The sequence below is a fragment of the Hemibagrus wyckioides genome, linkage group LG09, assembly GCF_019097595.1.
Source record: "Hemibagrus wyckioides isolate EC202008001 linkage group LG09, SWU_Hwy_1.0, whole genome shotgun sequence".
Lineage (NCBI taxonomy): Eukaryota > Metazoa > Chordata > Actinopteri > Siluriformes > Bagridae > Hemibagrus > Hemibagrus wyckioides.
This window is the reverse complement of record NC_080718.1, coordinates 16,187,421-16,209,091: the sequence shown is the minus strand read 5'-3', so window position 1 is coordinate 16,209,091 and position 21,671 is coordinate 16,187,421. Positions and strand designations below refer to the sequence as shown.

At 37.6% G+C, this 21,671-nt stretch overlaps 1 protein-coding gene across 1 annotated transcript; it reads left to right on the top strand.

Annotated features, from left to right (window-relative positions):
- Positions 1-4,624: 4,624 nt before the first annotated feature.
- On the top strand, positions 4,625-21,566 carry LOC131359789 (filamin-A-interacting protein 1). The gene is made up of 6 exons (XM_058399908.1): positions 4,625-5,387; positions 13,056-13,329; positions 14,705-14,878; positions 15,298-15,476; positions 17,849-20,642; positions 20,999-21,566. Exons 2-6 carry the CDS (start codon positions 13,063-13,065, stop codon positions 21,203-21,205), a joined length of 3,621 nt encoding a protein of 1,206 aa, XP_058255891.1. The 5' UTR covers positions 4,625-5,387; positions 13,056-13,062; the 3' UTR covers positions 21,206-21,566.
- Positions 21,567-21,671: the final 105 nt, after the last annotated feature.

The following is a 21,671-nucleotide window of genomic DNA, read 5'->3' as shown; positions in this document are numbered from 1 at the left end:
ATAACATGATGACCACCTGCCTAATATTGTGCTGGTCCCCCTTTTGCTACCAAAACAGCCCTGACCTGTCATGCCTGTGTATTCTAAAGGAACAGCATGGGTGGCTGTAAAATAGCAGGACTTGAGATCAGTTAGGTTTTCCTGTTAATATTTATGTTATACTTAAGATTTACCATGTAGCTGTTGAAATGACACATTTGTTTGTGTGTGTATGTGTGTGTGTGTGTCCTAGTGTTTACAGGGCACAGGTTTTTGTGCATGGACACAACACAAGGAAAAGGACCCTTATATAAAGACCGGGTCTGTAGTTTGTAAACTGTTTCCTACATAAAGTGCTCAAAAATGAAAACATAAACATCACGGCAGAAGAAAAATAGTAAGCACTACATCGGGACAGTCTGACTTAGTAACTCATACAGAATAACTAATGTATGCTGGACATTTCTGTGTCCTGGGAATCAGTTTTATACAAATGACAAGCAAGGATCTAAACAGATTCACTTGCTGCTCTACAGATTCAGAGAGAAAAAAGTTCAGTCAAATTCAGTCAATATTTCAGTATTTAGTAACTAATGCTTTGGTGTGTGTGTGATGGACAATTGCAGTGTTTGTGCACTTATTCTGCTTTACATAAAAAAAACTATGAAAAAGAAATTTTACTTGGTGACTGGTCAAATATCAACAATTAAAGTTGAATGTTATAAACACGACACGTTTTGAGACGCGAGTATAATTTTAATCGAAGCACACTGTCCGCGTTCAGACCGCGGTCAAGCCAGCAGAAGCCAGAAGAAACCATACGGTACGTGTATACACGTATATATACGGTAACTAGCTTCCAATTGCAAAAAACTGCAGGTTTAGGTTAAGCAAAGAGACGTGCTCGCGCGCGCTGTACCATGTCAGTCATTACGGTAAGGATCTGTGAATTCTGCGTAGTTTCAATAGTAGTGTCATTTGGACGGTTTCATTAGTATTTTTTCCAAGTTCATGTGGGCCAAATAAAGTGTGCGATCTAGACCTTAAGTATCTATTTGGCCAATTTTTTCCACATCAACAAGCAGAACAAAAAACCCGGACAAATGGCCTAAATTCGATTAATTAGTATTCATTTCCCATACTTGATTTCGGTCTATTTCTCATCATTATTTATTTATTTATTTATTTATTTTTGCATTTTTCCTCCACAGATAGGACATTTCATGACTTCTGCTTCTTTGTAGTTTTCTGATGCTAATATATTAGTTACGCTTTCTGTCCATAAGGGGGCTCTTGCGACTGCATGGTACATAATTCGAATCTCTCCTCCAGTTGATATTAGCATGCTGTTTTGAAGATAACGAGGCTCCCTGATGTACCTTTATAACGCTTTTAGCAAGAAATGGAGAAATACCAAAACAACACAAGCACTCAGTAAACACTTCATTAGGGACACTGTATTAATACTGGATAGTTTCTCCCTTTGCTTTCAAAACAGCTTCAGTTCCTCATGCACAGATTCCAAAAAAAGGCTGGAATCATTCCTTTGAGATTCTGCCCCATGTTGACGTGACTGCATCACACAGTCCTGCAGATTTCTCAGCTGCACTTTCATGCTGTGAATCACCCATTCTACCACGTCCCAAAGATTTTCTACTGGATTCAGATCCGGCTGCTAAAGGACATTGAAGATCCCTGAACTCATTGTTCATGGTTTTTCATTGTTATTGGTTCTTCAGTTTGAGATAACTTTTGCTTTGTGACATGGTGCATAATCATGCTGGACTTGGCCACTGGAAGATGGTACATTTTGGCCATGAAGGGATGTACATGGTCAGCAACAATACTCAATCAGGGTGTGGTATTCAAGTGATGATTGATTGGTATTGGTATTAACAGACCAAAGAAAATACACCACCTCCACCAGTCTGGACTGTAGACACAAGGCAGGTTGGTTTCATGGATTCATGTAGTTGACACCAGATTCTGACCCTATCATCTGTGTGCCTCAGCAGAAACCCAGATTCATCAGTCCAGGCTACATTTTTCCAGTCTTCAATTGTCCATTTTTGGTGAGTGCATCCTCAGCTTTCTGTTCTTGGCCAACAGAAGTAGAATCTAAAGTGGTCTTCTGCCCTTGTAGCCCATCTGGATGTTTTTCTTTATTGCACCATTTTGAGTAAACTGTTGTGTATGAAAATCCCAGGGGATCAGCAATTAAACAAATGTTGAAAATCAGCCTGTCTGGCACCAGCAATCATTACAAGGTCAAAATCAATGATATCACATTTTTCCCCCATTATGATGATTGATGTAAACATTACTTGGAGTTGCTGGCCCTTATCTATGACATTGCTGCCACATGATTGGGAGATAAGATAATTACATGAATGTTCAGGTGTACAGGTTTCCTAATAAAATGGTCTGTGAGGATATACTCAGAAGCTGCTGCTAACTAAGTCTGATTTTTAAATAAAATTAGGAAACAAATATAAATCCCTAAGCTGTGTATACCTAAAGTACGTAAAGTAGCAATAAAAGTTTAAACCTACATGACATCTACTGAGGCAGTAGTTTCAGATGTTTCATGAAATTTATATAATTTGTCTTTCCACCTGTTCACTATTTATTTCTTCAGCCCAAAGTATCCCCAGAGCAAAATATCATCCCTTTAAAATCAACCATTTGTTGTTGTTTTTTAAAGCAAATGTTTTTCATTACTTCAGTCTGAAGGGACCTTTCCCATTGCTGTGAGGCTTTCCTCCTGCATAGCCTTCCACACATCAGTATGGACCGCAGTGGTTTAATATTTTGCTTATAGCTTTGAGAACGTCAGAGAGCCTTGCTGAGCAAATGTCTGGAAGCACAGAACTGCCACAAGCACCTATTTTGTCAGAACTGCTTAAGAGACTTAACCTGTGGATAACCCCAATAGTCATTGATTTGTTTAATCTTTATGTAAGGAGATGCTTTGTGACAGTAAGTTTACCATGGGGGAATCCTTGGTGTCAGATGGACTTTCCTTTTTTTTTTTTTTAAATAAAAATGAGAGGCTGTGATCTTATTAGAGAAAAAGAGTCTCTCTCTCTCTCTCTCTCTCTCTCTCTCTCTCTCTCTCTCTCTCTCTATATATATATATATATATATCTATATATATATATATATCTGTATATATACACACACTACCAGTTTGGACACACCTTTTAATTCAATGTTTTTTTGTTTAGGGATTTATTTTCTACATTCTAGAACAATACTGGAGATTTCAAAACTATGAAATAACACACATGGACTTAAGTAATCCATATGTAATGACAACAAAAAACAGTCAGTTGTTATTTTAAGACACGAAGGTCAGGTGTTCTGGAATAGTTCTTGCAAGAACAGTATTGTCAAGTGCATTTGCAAAACCCATCAAGCACCATGATGAAACTGGCTCACATGAAGACCATCCCAGGAAAGCAAGACCAAAACTTACCTCTGCTGCAGAGGAGAAGTTCATTTAGAGTTACCAGCCTCAGAAATCACCAATTAACAGCACCTCAGATTAGAGCCGTTATGAAGGCTTTACAGAGCATCAGTAGCAGACATATCTCAGTATCAACTGTTCAAAGGACATTATTGTGTATTTCAGCCACTTTCAGCATTGTTTTACAATGTAGAAAGAAATAAACATCAGGAAAGACCATGGAATTAGAAGGTGTGTCCAAACTTTTGACTGGTAGTGTATATATATATATATACACTACCAGTCAAAAGTTTGGACACACCTTCTAATTCCATGGTCTTACTATTACTAACACAACTACAAGTACTGTAAGTACACATTGGTCATTAATATATAAAGAAAAGTGTATAATTGTATATGAGGAATAAAACACTTACAAATGTGTTGTTATAGGAAAATAATCAACTTCGCTTTGAGTCGTGCCTCATACACTAACTTGGAGTTGATTCGTTTCCTGCAATATTCCTGTCATATTTTTTTCCTCACTTCACATACTGTAATGCATAAACTGAATCCCAAATCCCAAACTGAAACACTGTATTCTTAAACCACAAATTTCCCATGGACAGGGAGGGATAGAGTAACATGATTTCTAAATCATGTTGAGAGCCATTTTCTTTTCTTTTCTTTTCTTTTCTTTTCTTTTCTTTTCTTTTCTTTTCTTTTCTTTTCTTTTCTTTTCTTTTCTTTTCTTTTCTTTTCTTTTCTTTTCTTTTTTTCATTTTATGATGTTTGTTTAGATCTTGCACAGTGTCCATGGAAATCCTGTGCCCAGTCTTCTAGGTTATTACATATTGTTGCTTATTTGCACAGTGGCATATGATGCTTGAGTTAATGTAAGTAGGGTTATGCTAGAGAACTTGTGTGTACATTATTGAAAATAATCATTAAATGCACCCAGGGAAATGTGTTCACCCTCTTCAGCAGAGCTCTGGAAGAGAGTGTGGGATAGATTTTTTTATGGGTGCGGTGATGAAACACAGGAAAGCAACAGGGAGTGGATACACATTCAGCTTGAGTGTGGTAGCTGTTATTTTTTCCAGCAAAGTAGATATAAAAACAGAGCCACTATGCAGAAAAAAAAAATTCGAGCATACATCATAATGACTATGGTAAGTGGTTTGAGGGTACATGTTGTTTTGGGTTGGGAGAGATTTGAAATTGTAATGAGTTAGACTGATCTGAAAACTACAAGTTAAAATGTAATCATCTATCATTTTTGATGTCTTTTGTATGTATTTAAAAACAAACCTGTGACCAGATTCCTATAGGTCCCGGACGACCTGCGGGTGTAGTGGCAATAGTGGACATTCCTTGATGTGAGTATGGCAAGGCTCAGCTGTCATGTCCTGCCCCCAGACTCATGCACATGTTAAGAGCTATAAGCGAGAGAGAAGTGTTTAAATATAGCTTAGGAGATCAGCACAGCCTACAAGTTCTCACTGAAAGGGAACAATCGGAGTGTGGGCGTGAACACTGCTGGACTTCTGACAAAGCTGCATCTTTTATTAAGCTGAAGAATCTCTATTGTTGGATAAGATTCATTGAGTTTCTCGAAGGACATACTTCCCTTCCTTCCTGTGCTAGTGTAACTCCCTCTGGCTCTTCTTCACTTTTTATCCAGTCTCTCTGAGCTGCTTCTTCAGGGATAAACTCATGGCTTGAGAGGAGAGACAGAGATGGTTTAGACACCTGCATCAGTGTGTGTGTGTGCGTGTATGTGTGTGTGTGTAATATTACAATATCCTTGGACACGAGAAAGAGAGAGCATGGGGAGAAACTACTGTGGAACTGCTTTCTAATGTTGGTAGTTGTTCTCAAGGAATGCTATTGATAAGAGGAATCTGTTTAACAAGGGACATACTGATTACTCTCACTTGTATTTCAGGGACCATTGTGGGTAAGTGTAACATCTTTATTAGTATTTTAAAGTGGAAAAATGCTTTCTTGTATTAAAAAAAATTAAATTTACATTATTTTTTATTTAGCTTTCACCATTTTACTATGTGATACATTGCTCTAGTTACACTCATTCAAGATTAGCAGAAACAACTGCGCTTCTTGTGTTTTGTCCCCCACTGTCCTTCCCTACTATCTTTGCAAAATCCTTGTGTGATGCAAATGGTTCAGCATCCTTTTTTTTTTTGTAACCACAGGAATATTTAAAGTCAAGCTCACTGTTCTCTCTTTAATCACGTAATCAGGTTTCTACATCATCTCTAAGTTCCCACAAAGAGCTGATAGTAATAGCTAACTAGTGAGATCATTGCTCTGTTTTAGTTTGTGAGTATGACAACATTGAAAAGAACATACACTTATACATATAATACATGTACTAATTGTGTAAAGGAATCTCTGCTGATCTCTGAAACTTTCAAAACCAAGAACATTATGTATAATCTGACCCCGGCTATCTCATACTGATGTAATTGCTCATACCCTGATCATTTTTTGTTGTTGTTCTTGGTGTTCACACATACTTGGTGCTTTTCGTATTCTCCCTCACTGCATTTACGATCTGCGGGCTTGACTGTAAAACTTTTAGTCCTTTGACACTGTATCCAGGGGCCTCTGGGAAGTGCGGCATTCTGGACAGACGCAGCAGGATCGATACTCGAACTCAGCATGTGCGTGGTGCCAGAGATCGTAGAGTATTAACTCCCTAGTGTCTCAACTTACTTAGCAGCAGTTGTCATTTACACCTGGTTCATATAAAGCTGCTTATGTGTATAAACCTGCCAATGTGCTTTCTATGACAGTTTACATAAAATTATACTAATAGACAAAGATAAGCATACATCCTCAACTTCCAGAAAACGTATTTTACTGTTATCATGCACCTGCCACAAAAAAGCCCCCAAAAATTCAAAGTCTGTATTCAAATGAATGGTACACCTGCTTTATCATTACTCATATATATATATATTTATATATATATATATATATATATATATATATATATGAATAAAGAAATATGGGTGTTTCTCTGGTGTATAACACAAAACTTTCTCAGGCACACTGTTGTGACCTTTATTCTTCATTGTTTGACAGGAAACACCAGACTATATCTCTTGTCCAAGAAAATGACACCAGTGAAGTCAGTCAGAATTTTTTTTTTTTTAATATATCAGCCTATAGTGAGTCTGCTGCACCTCTAAAGGGAGGCTACTGAAGCACTGGTCATTTGTCTTTTTCCTCTGTCAATTCCTGATTTCCTCCTCCACATTCTCTGAGAGAACTGACCATAATATTTCCCCAGGAAACAGACATGGACACATACAGGCTGAATATTTGGCTCGGAATAGGTTGGTTGTACAGTTTGTAGCTGGCAACTGGAGGTCAGCTGTATGTTTAGGTAATTCTTCTGTGGAGTGCAAACAAGGTAGAGGTATGTGTAGAACCTGGGGTTGAAAAAAAAAATCGAACATACTACGCATATGAAAGCACTGATTTTATATCCAGCACAAGGTAATTACTGAGTAGCTACTGTCTGCTGCACATTTTGAACATTTTCGCCAATGCAAACTTTCTCTTTCTCCAAGTGTCACACATTGCACCCAGAATACCTGAGGTTACCCATATACAACCAGCACCTCAAAAAGCATATATTTGCTTTCACTTTGAAAGGAAATGGCATTCCGTGCACTCTTCTCATTAAGCTGCAGGATTTTGGCCTTCTGTCATTTTTAGAGAGATCTAGAACACATGCAATTGGACATGCATGGAGATAGCTGACCTGGTGTCATTTGTAGTTGCTATTAATAATACAGCTTGAACTTTACTTCTTTCTTGAACTCCACCCCCTCTAAACCGCCTTATAAAGTTCCACAATATGATGTCATGTAACCAAAGAAGCATAGGTGCTATGGTTTTGGTTTACAAATGATTTACTGCTTTCTCAGGAGTGCAGGGAATTTGGGGTAATAATATGATGGAGCAGGCTGGTTGAGTGTCAGTAAATATCAGTTTTATACCTGGCACATACCTGCATATTGTATAACTGCTAATCTTAATTGACACTTTACACTTTAAACGCCCACTCAAGGCATACACACACACACACACACACACACACACACACACACATATATATATATATATATATAATTTGTGGTCAAGGGGCAAGAAAGTCTTGTATATCCACTGCCTTTGGCTTACTTCACAGAGCTATAATTACAGGTTTGAAGAGGACACTGTATGGTGAATCCCTGTATGAAAAGTGATATTCTGTCTGAGAAGGCCATGTCAGTAATACAGAGTGCAGTGTTACAGGAATTACTGATGTCTAATATAAAAATAAGCACATCACTGTACACAGCAATACTACTTGGGCACAATCCAAACTGTTTATACAGTTACATGACTCAATAATTACTGATAACTAAACATGTCTAAAGGAGGATATCACAATGAGCAGAAAGAATTTTTTTTAAAAATGTATACCAAACGCTCTTTCTCTGGACAGCTAACTAGACATTACCTTGTTCCTATTCAATAAAACACATAGAGGCCAAATGGTTGACATAATAAATGAACATACATTTTAGAGCCTTCAAACAGCGTCAGAGGATTAGTTCATATCTTTTTAGAGATGCATATCTAAGACTGAGAGTGCAATGCATTTAATGTGAGACAGAGCTGAAAGTGTAATCATTTCTTAGCTGTAGACATCATGTCATGAACTGAACGGCTGCCAAGTTACCAGGCCCTTATTTAGATACGCTGAAAGTTCACTGAAATTTTTGGATTTCTTCAGTGGACACATTTATTTCACAAAACAGAATAACTTTAATAGAGTTCTTTTTTTGTCTTAAAGATTTCTGATTTGTCTGAACGTTCATGTATATATTTGTATGTATTATTGTGCTACATTTTTAGTCGTTTTTTAGTAGTGTTGAAATGGAGAAGATTGCAGCGTAGATCAAATGGACTGGGGGATGAAATCCCATGTCTCTGAGGATGATTAACTGTGATTCCATGAGCTTTCCACCTGCATATTAGCAGCATAATTGAGCTAGTGTAGTTTAATAATGTTATCCCTGAGAACTTCCCACTTTCCAAAACCCATTTTACTCGGGCCTTATTTAGAAACAATGACAAGCCCACTAAAAGCTTTGATTTTTTCAATGGCAGCACAGGAATGTGGAATTTGGACATCTGCTGGCAGCAGCCGGGTCTTTTAGTTATCTGACTTCAGATGCCAAATTAGAATCACATAGCAATGCCAGCTTCAAGCTTAGACAGCTTAAAAAGTACACAAACACTCATCACTCAGGATTATATCATTTATATAAATAATGTAGCACACAATACAATAAAAAATTTAATTACAATGGTTTTAGTTTTAGTTTGAGTTATGTATTTAATGTCCATATACCATAAGGATTCATTCTGGCATCTGTATAATACAGAAGGCAGTATATCACTGTCATTTAAACACCAAGAGGAAATACCCAAGTAACAGGCTATAATTTGTTTTTACTTTCATTATCAACCAGTAATCATGTGGGTTGTAAATCCTACCCATTCTGCAAACAAGGAATTGTTACACAAACCTAGAAAAACAGACACGGCTCCATCTGTCCTCCACGAGAGCTCCAAATACCTTTCCCAACAATAGGCCTATAGGAAGCATATTTTCCTCATGGTTTTAAGTGCTTAAGTGACACTTCTTACTCTCTAATAAGAACTATGGAGGACAAGCAAAGTCCTGTATTTCTCTGACAAAGGAGCAGGTCTCATTCTTACAGACTCATTCTAAGATTTTGATGATTGAGATAAACAGAACGTTCTAATATGTTTTAGTCTCTAATAAATGGTTGTAGGTTGTATCTTGCTGTGTGCTTCACACATACACTTCCACAAATACCCTATTCAGGAGAACACACTATATATATGTTACATTCTGTGCTATAGTTAAATGTCTTAAAGGCTGTGGAGGACGTAAAGGCCTTCTTTAGGCTGGTGTAGATATTCAGAAACTGTGACAAACATCCCATTAAACTTGCTATTGCGTATGAACATGAGAACTTCTGCTTTTTATAATGACCATTTAGTTCTCCACCAGAGCATGACGGCACCCTTAAACATAGGTTTGCGACTTGGCTGGTTGTCTTAACCTTGGTTGTTTTAGACATTTGATACACCCTCATTGTATAAACACCACTATTTTTTTTTTTTAGACTTGTCTGGCCAGTTTTCTCTGACCAAAAGACAGAAACAGACACCTCAATGTACAAATTAGAGTGACATCATTAAAATTCCAACAGCATTTCATCAGATTCCCAGTGGTTACTTAGCACCTCCTCCAAAGTGGTATTCTGTGTACAGAGTTTATTTGGATCAGTGCATTTGAGATGTTTTATCCTTGGAAAAGGGAGGGGAATGCTGATAAGGTTTCTGCCAGGTGTGTTTGATTTTAGGACTATTTTGTTGCTGTTGAATTTGAAACTGTCCAGGCCTAATTAAATAGGACTTATGGTTGCTTCCATGTTATGGTGTTTATCTAGTAAAAGGTTGTTAACTGTACTGGTGTTATGCGTACTTGTGACGTAAAAATGAATGACAATAAAGTTGAAAGTTGAAGTTGAAGTTGAAGTTATCCAGTAAAAATCACCATAACTCAGTTTATGCATATCCTTATCTTCCTAATTACATTGGCCAATTTTCATACAACAAAAATATATATATATAAATGTTTAACTGTAATCTATTTATCTACCTGGAACAATAAGCTAAGGAAACAGTTTTCCCTGTGCTCTCTGAGAAGAAGGGATGTCATATTCACCATCTCCTGTCAATCACGGTAACAGAAGTCAGTTATGTGTGGAAAAGAGCAGATAGCACTTTCCTCCAAATACACTGTCATGTGATGCTGCATGAACAGGAGTTTGAAAAGAAGTGATTGTTTGGCTTCACATGTCTCAGAGGAAGCACGTGTTAGTTTTCACCCTTCCTGGTTGGTAGCTGTCTTATGATGAAGGAATAGTGACTGGTGGGTCAGAATTGGCAGGTGATCAAATTGTTGATGGTGTCGCATGCTGTGTCATAAGATATATGAGAACAAATATGACTAATGAACAGTGATTCCAGACCTGTTTAATTGTATCGGTAAAACCTTTCATACAGACCCATGAAAAAAACATTCTAAACATTCTAACATTCTAGCTCTAAAACATTAGTCATACTGCATCTGTCTATCTACAATTTGAATAGCATTTACATCTTTTGTAAGTATTTACATCTTTGTTTCCTTCTCTTTCCATTTTTATGTTATATGGCCAGTACTCAGTGACACTTATTGGAAGAATATCTGTGTCTACTTTTTGAGATTGCCTTTACTGCTTTAGCTGGACATAAGGTTTCTTTTATTTCAGTTTTACAAATTACCCATGGCAGTTCAAAAAGTTGTATCTTATCACCGTTGAAAACTTCTCTCACATGGCCTTTACCCCTGCCAGGCAACCCTGGAACATGTGGAACTGACAGAGATAAGAAATGTTGGTTAAAAATGGTACTGGATTCCTCTTTTATCAGCTCATTCAACGAGACGTTTGTTCTTCAGATATATTCTCAATCTCTTATGTTTGAATGGGCTTAATGAAAGTCTGAACTGCACTTTTGGTTACACATGTGAAGTAGCCTTCAACTTTGATGTATTTTGATTTAAACATACTTAAACTTCAGCAAGTTGGCGATTCCTTTTTTGGTAGCTAAACTGGACGTCATCGTTGGCTGCTGTTCTTCTCTTAGCCTCACACAAATAATTACTCCTTTGCAAACAAAGATTATGACCCAGCTGAAAGAAAGTTTAAAGCCCTGCAAGCAACGGCGTAGAGCTTTGTTTTGTCCGTCCGTGTTTAGCTGTGTCTAAGCATACGTCAGAGGTGACAAGCCATATGATTTCATTGGGATCTCAACATCTGTAATTTATCTTTGGCCTTATTTGAAACTAAGTGAATGGTATGATGTAATTCAATGTGTACTACTTTAAAATATGCTCTCTCAGCATCATGTACATGAATTAACACACCAAACTTTTAATGAGAGACATGTGATTTATAAATACACAAATACAGGAAACCTGTGCTAGTGCTATTATTTTGACATAATTCTAGTGGGTATTATGTTAAAATAATAAAACCACTAAGGCATTTATTGAGTGTTAAGTTTTAAAAAATGTTCTTTTTTTAATCACAAATAACAAATGGTGAAAACATGTATGTTAAGATATTAATAGTGAAACAGTCTCTGTGTTTGAGGTCGATATGGGAATTTTGTTCCACTTGATTCTGATGCTTTCAGGTTTCCTAGTTTAATGTTTAACCCTTTAATGTTAGGATTAACATCAATACTGGCATTAATAATTACACTGTTAAAACATTAGATATCTTTTTTTTATACTCCAGTTTTATTTTATATTATTTTAGATTTTCTGACCCCGTCTTGACTGCAGACATAAAATGGGTTAGTGAGTTTCTTGGTCCAAGGATTTTTCAGTAGGTAGGCATTATTAATTAAACTAATTTTATTGTGCATATTTATTTTTACAAAGATACATGTGTTATACAATTTATCATTTTAACATTTATCATCAAGTCAAGAAGGGTGGAAATCACCTAACAGAGATGAGCTATGACTCCACAGATTAGGGTCATTTTCAGAAAATAATATGTACAATTTCTTTTCATTTATATTTGTAATTTAATGGAATAATCCATAAAGTACACCACAATTATACTATTTGCAAAGCTTGAGCCTACACTAATATACAATATAGTGGATTTCGTCTTTGTAGGTTTGTAAATAAAGCATGTTGTATTTCATGATATCCTCTTTTAAAATTTTAATTGCAACATAATGGTTAAAATTGTTGCCTCAAACCTCTGGAATGGGGGTGTGAGCCCCACTTTACCCAGTTTACTTTAATGTGTTGTGTTTTAACAGTGGTGAAAAGACTGCAGAGATAATAGGTCACCAGATTTATTATACTGATATAATAAAATTAAATGTATGCAGTAAAAGGTTACAGTAGCCTGTATACCTACTGCATGATTGTGGATTACACTATAACAGGTAGAGTACAGGATATTAACCCCAAAAAGTGGCAGGTGACCCTGATAATAACTTTGATGTTCTTTAACATTTCAGATTAGACTATTCCAACCCAATTTTAGGCTAAATACCTACAGTATATTTTCAAATAATTGAACACTATATAAAGACATGGCCCCTAACACCTCTGGGTCGGGGACTTGATTCTCACCTCTGCCCTATGTGCATGGAGTTTGCATGTTCTCCCTGTGCTACAGAGGTTTCCTCCAGGTACACTGGTTTCATCCCATAGTCCAAAGACATATGTGGTAGGCCAATTGGCATCTGTAAATTGTATGCAGTCTGTATGAAATTGTGCCTTATGATGGTTTGGGTGTCCACCACCTTGTACCCCAAGTCTCCTGGGACAGGCTCCAGACTCCCCATTACCCTCAGTATGATAAGTACTGAAGATAGATGGATGGATTGTGTTTGAAGAATTAGTGTGCCAAATTCTTGTTTGTACCAACTATAGAGACAACATGAGGTCCAAAGGTGACGGAGTGGACAGCCCAGCTAATGGGGTTCTGGTTGTTCATGAGATCAGTGAAGAGCAGGAGGAGGATATGAAACTGCAGGTCACTGACAAGAGCATCAAGGACAAAGCTCAGCAGAAGGAAAAGGAGGGAATGCTTGTGTCAGAAAGTGAGGCTAAATCCACAATGAAAAATAACCAAAGATTAAGCCTGAAGGATATGTCCAAAGATGACCTTCTGAAGCTGCTGGGAATCATGGAGGGTGAAATCCAGGTAAGATTTTTCATGATATACCTGCAATATATCTGTATGTATTTAAGGTGCTGAAGTCCACCGAAAACATTTAGAACAAGAGCTGAATGATTTCGGTGCACTCAAAACATCTACAGTGAATAGATGACATTAAGCAAGCTACACTGAGATGTTTACATTTGCATTTATGTAACAAGTTATTTTTTCCACCTACATATTGAGTTGCATATAGCTTTACAAGCTGAGATGTTGAATAACTCACCATGTCAGTGTGGTCCACACATTTCAATGTGGTATTAGAATAACTCTGATTATCCACATTGCATTACTCTTGAAACGACAGGCTAGCAATGTTCTTTTTACAATACTGACAAGCCTCTCATTGAAGAGATTAATTGTGTGTTCAGACTGGACCTCCTGTTATCAGTGCTGATGCCAGTCTAAGTCAGAGTTAGGCGCTGTGTCAGCCAGTTTGTCCTTGGTTCCTGACAGATGGCCATTAGCACCTTGTCACATTCTGGCTTCCTGCTACAGCTCAGGTCTATTATGCTACAGAGGCAAAAGTGTGTTAAAGCAGCAGCAATCTTAAATAAAAGAATTTACTGCCAGCTGTGGACTGATAAATATTACTTATTGATTGTCACAGCGATCATTTCTTTACATTTAGTTCACTTGTAGTTTCATTTAGTATCAGTGTATTTATTATATTTGATTCCAGGTGGTTTCTGTATATCCTTTTTCAGAATAGTGTGGAGATATTTGGAGAAAACAATGAAAGTTTGCTCATTATTATTATTATTATTATTATTATTATTATTATTAGTAGTAGAAGTAGTAGTAGTAGTAGTAGTAGTAGTACATAATCAGGTTTAGTCCCCCTATGCTAACAGCATCCAATCTTGGAGAAGGCTTTTCACTAGATTTTGGAGCATGGCTGTAGGGATTTGCTTTAGCCACAACATTAGATCAGGCAAAGTCTTCCAGTTAATCCAAAAGGTGTCCACCTGGGCCTAATTTTGTACGTAAAGGTACTGTCATAGTGGAACGTGTTTGGGCAATTCTAGACAATTTTAATACTTCTATTGGAGGAAACAGTTCCAAGGTTTGATGGATATGTGTTTACAGGCTTCTATCTATCTATCTATCTATCTATCTATCTATCTATCTATCTATCTATCTATCTATCTATCTATCTATCTATCTATCTATCAAACATTTTAATGCCAACAGCTCCACCTAGTGTCAGCGATGACATTTTTCTTCTTTTCTCTCACTTCCTTGAGTAAAGTGAACTGAACATGGAGTTCCCTTGGAGATGTTTCTGTTTTAGGAGATTATTTGAAGTCATTTGCTGATAACATGAGAACATGAGCAGAAAGTACTTCTTTTTATGTAGGCTCAAGAGGATGTGATCCGAGTGCTCAAGTCTGACCTTAGTCGCCCAGAGAGGCTTGAGTCTCATTACAGCTCAGCATTTCCCACTAAACCTCTAAAGGCCCTGCAGAGAGATGGCCTTCTGATCAACAACCACATACACCATGAAGATGTGTATGAAAAGCCCATGGCAGAGGTATGTAATATAAACAGCAGGGATGTCCAATCGTATCTGCAAAGGGCTGGTATTGGTGCAGGTTTTTATTTCAAATGAGCAGAAGCCACACCTGAGTCTACTGAAAGCCGTGATCAGTTGATTAAACTGGTGGAATTAGGTGTGTTTCCTGCTTGAGTGGAATGAAAACCTGCACCCACACTGGCCCTGTGCGGATAAGATTGGACACCTCTGGTATACAGTATACTGGATGCTCTGAGTTATTCTTTTAATTTATGTATAATTTTAGAGTTATGCAGATAAAAGTAGGACCACTGAAATACTTTTAATAAGTAGGTTTTGACTGCCAGGATGCAAACATTAATTATTGATTATGTACAAATCTATACTGTTCTTTGTTAAATGGATGTGTCCTGTGGTGGTTTGTCTATGTCACTCAGTTGGACAAGCTTAAGGATAAGCACAGAGAAGCATATCGGCGCATGCTGGAGCAGTTATTACTGGCTGAGAAATGTCATCGCCGTGTTGTTCATGAGCTGGATGGGGAGAAACGCAAGCACATAGACTACATGAACAAGAGTGATGACTTCACTAACCTGCTGGAACAAGAGAGAGAAAGGTAAGAGGATTGAAAGGTCTGTAGACTTTGGGTTGCCATATACAGCTAATTAGCACATTAAAAATAACACAATCGTAACACAAATCTTTCATCCTATGCACTGCTGAGTAGTAGTTGTTTGTGACACTGTCAAGGCTTGCATATAAAGATTTTAAAGAAAGAAAACATACATGATAATATAACTGTTAAAATCACAAGTATCAGCATATCAGTGAGGACATTTCCTCTCTTTTACAGATTCCTGCTGAATTATATTAATTGAGGTATTGTATTGTTCATTGTGGCTCATAATATATAATGTACTATACTATAATATGGCTCAGAATATATAAATAAACATAAAGCTGTCTCATTGCACCAACCTAGGAATTAGGATTGTTGCTGGGAAATACACTGAACACAAAAAATGTGGAGACAAAACACAGAATTGACATATTCTGTATATTGTATATTCAGTTATTATGATTTCTTTTGTCATCTCCATATAATTTGGCTACTGGTGTTAATTAATTCTGGATACAGACCACAGATCAAGGTACACAGGAGCAAATAGTGAAAAGCTGCCACTAGATTCACAGTGGACAAAACCCACAGTCTTAAAGTGATAACCAAGTATAGAGCTTACAATTAAAGTATTTAATGAAAATTTGTTTGTTAACACTTGTTAATACAAATCAATTTAATAAATGTTTTATAATGAGCAAGTGTTTTTATTGATTTTTTTTTTCATAATGTCTGCGCATTAAGAAACCACTGGACCTTGGTCTAATATTAATATTCTTTCATATTTAATCTTGATTAGATGTGAATCTTTTAAAAATGAATTGAAAAACAAGTTTTTTGACATCATGTAAGTCTGTCATGACATGTCATTTCCTCCACCCTGCAGCAAGCATTGATAATGCCATAATTTCTTTCCATCACAGCCTTAAAAGGCTACCATCAACATCATGTTTCATGATTTTGATTGAGTGCACACACATTCTCGCACATAACTGCAAACCTACATATGCCAGCACTCACATATATTCCTGTATTTCTTCCAAAAATTGGACAGCATCCCATATGTTGGACTTTATTCAGCTCCTACATTTCATACCTGTTGTTTGTGCCATCTGAGATCAGTCAACTCGCTTATAAAGAGAAGCAGACAAACTCTTTAGGATTTGTGTTTTAGGTGTTTTTACGTTACAATCTTTATAAGGTTTCTAGGTTATTGCAGAACCAAATATTCTGAAATAAAAATAAATTGCAACTGTAGTGTCTTCATTTACAAACGCCTTATAAAAAGGCCTTAACAACAGTAATACTAAGTTAGTAAAGTTTTGAAATGCTGTGTATTGTGTATAGTCAGAGAGAGTATACACTGTGCTGACTTCCTTTCCTGCCCATGTCATTTGAATGCAATTTGCATTGCTCCCCTTTCTTAAACAAAATAAATTTGGGTGCTGACATGCAAACAAGGGACAGCAGTGTTAGCACTCTTAGTAATTGTAGTGCTACTAAGAGATGTACTCAAGTGAATTTTAAAAAGAATAAATCATTAGATTTGACAGGAACAGCTGAAGTCCCATCCCATGCGTATCCACGGCAAGGTATTTCACTCCAGAGATTCTTAATGCTCTGCCATATATGGGCAGCGTGACATCATCAGCCAGTTTGGTCAGGAGGAGTTTTGAACAAATTTCCCTTTATCATAGTCATGATAGCATGTGTGGAATGTCACAGGCGTATTCCCACAGAGTAACAGGTCTGGCTGATGGCTTCAAACCTAGATGCATGTCACTTACCTAATAAGGAGCATGAGCAAATGTTGGGAACATCTTGATGGTAAGTCCTGATGAGTCAAATTTATTTATCATTTGCAGTATGTCAAGACATTAAAATGCTTATAGTGAGGCTATGTGTATTAGCATCAGAAGTTACTAGCATGCACTGTTCTATGTTTCCATATATAATGATTTTTGTTAAAACAGATATTTGTTGATTTATTTCAGTGGAAGTGGATTAGATGCAAGCTGGGGAAAAAAATCTTATAGAAAGACAGTGTGAGAACCAGAGAATGGTGTACACAGCCAAGCTTGGGTGCTTATTTAAATATTCACTTGCATTTTGGATTTTTAGTCACGGTGGCAGCAGTGAAAGAGGGGAAGAGTGCTTTTGTCTGGCAAAGCTGCCTATTCGGGCTGGTTTGGGTCTCCAGTGGATTTCCATTCAAGCTTGGTAGCGTTTGTAAAAAAAAAGAAAAAAAAAATCTACCACAGAATAATCTCTACTCCAGGACTAAAATTGATTGAATTCCCAGTATGTTGAGAACGTTTGCTAACTGTTTTTAATTGTTTAAATGTGTTTGCATTGTTGCACTGTTTCAGATTGAAGCTGCTGTTGAAGCAAGAAAAAGCCTATCAAGTACGAAAAGAAAAGGAGCACTCAAAACGACTGGAAAAGGTTCGTGGAGAGCTGAACAAGTTAAAATCTTTTACACTCATGCTGGTTGATGAACAGCAACTTCATCTGGAGCAAATTGACCAGCAAAGCCAAAAAATTCAAGACCTTCTCCAAAAACTCCAGGAGAAAGAGCAGAGGCTGGGTGAAGTTGAGGGCCAAGCAAAAGAAGACAGACAGAAGCTCTTGAACCTTGAGGTTGAGTTTGAGGTCAAGGATTCAAACTTTGGACAACAGTATGATGAGATGGCAGCAAAACTTGCCAGCCAAGAGAGTCAGTATCAGCAGATGTGCCAAAAACAAGCAACTCTTTTACGGAAAATTGAGGAGATAGAGGAGACAAATGCAGTTCTACAGAAATCAGCAGAGGAGCTGCAGGAACTGAGGGATAAAATTAGTCAGGGACAGTATGGCAACTCCAACTTGATGGCAGAGTTAGAGAACTTGCATAAGATTGTCTTGGAGATGGAGGGCAAGGATGAGGAGATCACTAAAACAGAGAATAAATGCAGCGAGCTGAAAAGAAAGCTTCAAACTGAGGAGGTAAACAACAAGGAGTTAAAGTTGGAGGTGGAAAAATTGCAAAAGAGGATGACAGAACTAGAGAAACTGGAGGTAGCCTTCAGTATGGGCAGGAACGAATGTGCTCAGCTACAGAGTGCACTGGATAAAGAAAAAGGCTTGACAAAAGAACTGGAAGATGAGCTAGTGACAGTTAAAATTCGCATGAAAGAGGTGGAGTCATCTGAATTGAAACTGGAAAAATCAGAGATGTTCCTGAAAGAGGAGCTAATAAAGCTAAAGTCTGTCACTGTAATAATGGCCAATGAACGCAAAAACTTGGCAGAGAGAATAAGGTCTGAGGAAAAGAAGAGAGAGGAAATGGAGAAATTGTTTAAAGCAGAACAGGAGAAGGTTATGGTTGTTACTGAGAGATTGATAGAGGAGAGTAAAAAGCTCCTAAAATTCAAATCTGAGATGGAGGAAAAAATAACAACCTTGGTCAAAGAGAAAGATGAGCTGAAGGAAAAGCTTACCACTGAGGAAGAGAAGTGTAAAGGATTTAGTTCCACTGTTCATATGACAAAACTCCTAAACGATGAGGTGAAAGAAGAAGGAAAGATGTCTACAAACAAGGGGTTAAACAAAGAAGTAGGGTTCCTTTCAAATTCCAGTATAACTGATGAAAATAAAGTTATAGAACTGACTAGAGAAATTGACAGATTAAGGAAACGTCTCAAGCAGCTTGAGGTTGTCGAGGGAGATCTGATGAAAACAGAGGATGAGTATGATATGTTGGAGAAAAAGTTCAAGAGTGAGCAAGAAAGGGCAAACTCACTTTCAAAACAGGTGGAGGAAATGAGAAATCAGATAGCATTGAGTAAGGTAGTGGAGAGAGACGAGGCAGTTGGTCAAGAAACAGAGTTGTGGCGACGGTGCAAGTTAGAAGAGACCAAAAATAAAGACTTGCAACCAGATGTTCAAGCCCTGAAAGAGAAGATACATGAGCTTATGAACAAGGAGGACCAGCTTTCACAACTGCAAGTAAACTACTCTGTTCTACAGCAAAGGTTTCTTGAGGAGGAGGATAAAAGGAAATGCATGAACAATGAAGTACTCAATCTTACCAAAGAGCTTGAGATTACCAGGCGCTACAGTCGTGCCCTAAGACCCAGTAACAATGGAAGAAGGATGATGGATGTTCCAATGACGTCAACAGGAGTGCAGACTGACGCTGGTGTAATTGAGACAGGGAATGATGATGATGACACTCCAGCAGTGTTCATTAAAAAGTCTGTCCAAGAAGAGAACCACATCATGAACAGCCTTCGACAGAGAAGCCTTAAGAAACCTACTGAAAGGCCATCAGTCAGGGAGCTCTACCCTCCACCAGCTAGTGACCTCACATTAAAGAAATCCTGGATACCTTGGATGAAGAAGAAAGAAAGTCATGCTTCAGAAAAGCCTCTGCATATTAATGAAGAAATTACACATTCTGAAATTAAAATGACTCAAAAGCAAGGCCAGCCATTACACATTCGACTGACTCCTGACCATCAGAACAGCAGGACAACCCTACAGATCAGCAGCTCTCCTGCAGAAAACATCTTCAGCTCTGCAATAGCCACTCCCTCATGTGGTGTTCATAAGCCACAAATAACAATCATTCCTTCAACTGCTGTTTCTCCAAATGATCGAACCAGACAGCCAAAATGTCCAGAGAGAGTGAAATCTCCACTGACCATCACAACTATTTCAACAGCTAAGTCCCCAGAGAGCATTAAAACCCCATCTATTGACAGACCAACATCACCCATATCCCTTATACCGATTAGTACTTCTGCCTTGGCACATATATCTAGCTCCCCAGAGTCTCAGGAAATGATCACAGGCCGGGCGGTGTTCAAAGTGACTCCTGAGAAACGAATGGTCCCCACACCAGTTAAAAAGTGTAACTCGAATGCTAATATCATTACCACTGAGGACAATAAGATCCACATTCACTTAGGCTCCCAAGTCAAAAAGCCTCTTGAAAACAATAGCTTGATGGTTGTGGCTAGAGCTGACACTGTAGCACATGAAAGCAAAGAACTTTCTACAGGCACTGTGCTACGCTCTCCACGTCATGCTACAATCAGTAAACCAGCAACAAACAAAGTAACAAGCAGCCTCACCATCACTCAGGTTACCCCTGCACCACCCAGACCAACACTTTCTGTGGTAAGTACTGTGCCTGATCTCAGACAGTTAATAGAGGAACTTGTGTCAGGTTGGGATTTAGGATATAGGGAACATATTTTTTAAGAGTCAGCAACTAGAAAACATTATCAATCAACTGATGTTTTATTATTTATAGTTCTTAACAATGATACAGTGAAAATATTTTGGCCTTATGGTTTACTCGAACAATTCAGTGACCAGACCTTAGGATTCCAGTATATTGTTATTTTTTATTATCACCATTGCCATGCTGTAATTTATAGTTCCATTAAATTAGAATACTGGAGTCCAGCTTTGCTTGTAAAAAGTAGGACAGCTTGATTCTGCTAATCTCTGCTACTCTTTTTTGTCTGTAGCAGCCTGTTATGGACCCTCAGCCACCTCGATCTGGGCTCACTCGCATTCCCGTGTCTCGGGGCATGAAAACCGGGAAGGCTCTGGGGGCTCTGGGAATCCCTAGTAATGTGAAGTTGGAATCAAAAGGGGAAGGCCAGTCAATGCGTATTGAACTGAAGAAACCATCGATAAGCAGTGCGACCCTCCAGAACAGTGGAAAAAGCTAAATAAGTGTATAAGAATAGATATAGTCCAATAAAACCCCTAAGGCTGAATGGACTGTGTATGGACAATCAGACACACGGATCAGTTACACACTTGTTGTTTTTCTTTTTTAAAACAACAAAGCAATGATCTGTATAAAATACATTTTGCTCCAAAAAGTTTGGTATGTATGTCACTCTTACGATATATGGGCAAAGTGGCATTTTTAAGGTCAGCTTTAAATCTCTAGTACTTATCAGAGTGTTGCTTGTGGTGCCATTACTATGAAGGTAGTTAAAAATAAGCCCACATAGTGGATTTAATACATTATATGTTTTGTATACGTTTTGGCAGAGCTTTTTAATGTGTAATGTTTTTACTATTGTTTATAAGTAAAACTAAATGTTTTACAAAAAGATGTTGTGTTTTCCTTTATTGTGTCATATGTTAGGTGAAGAAACTGCAAAGGTGAAGATTAATAAAAGTTGT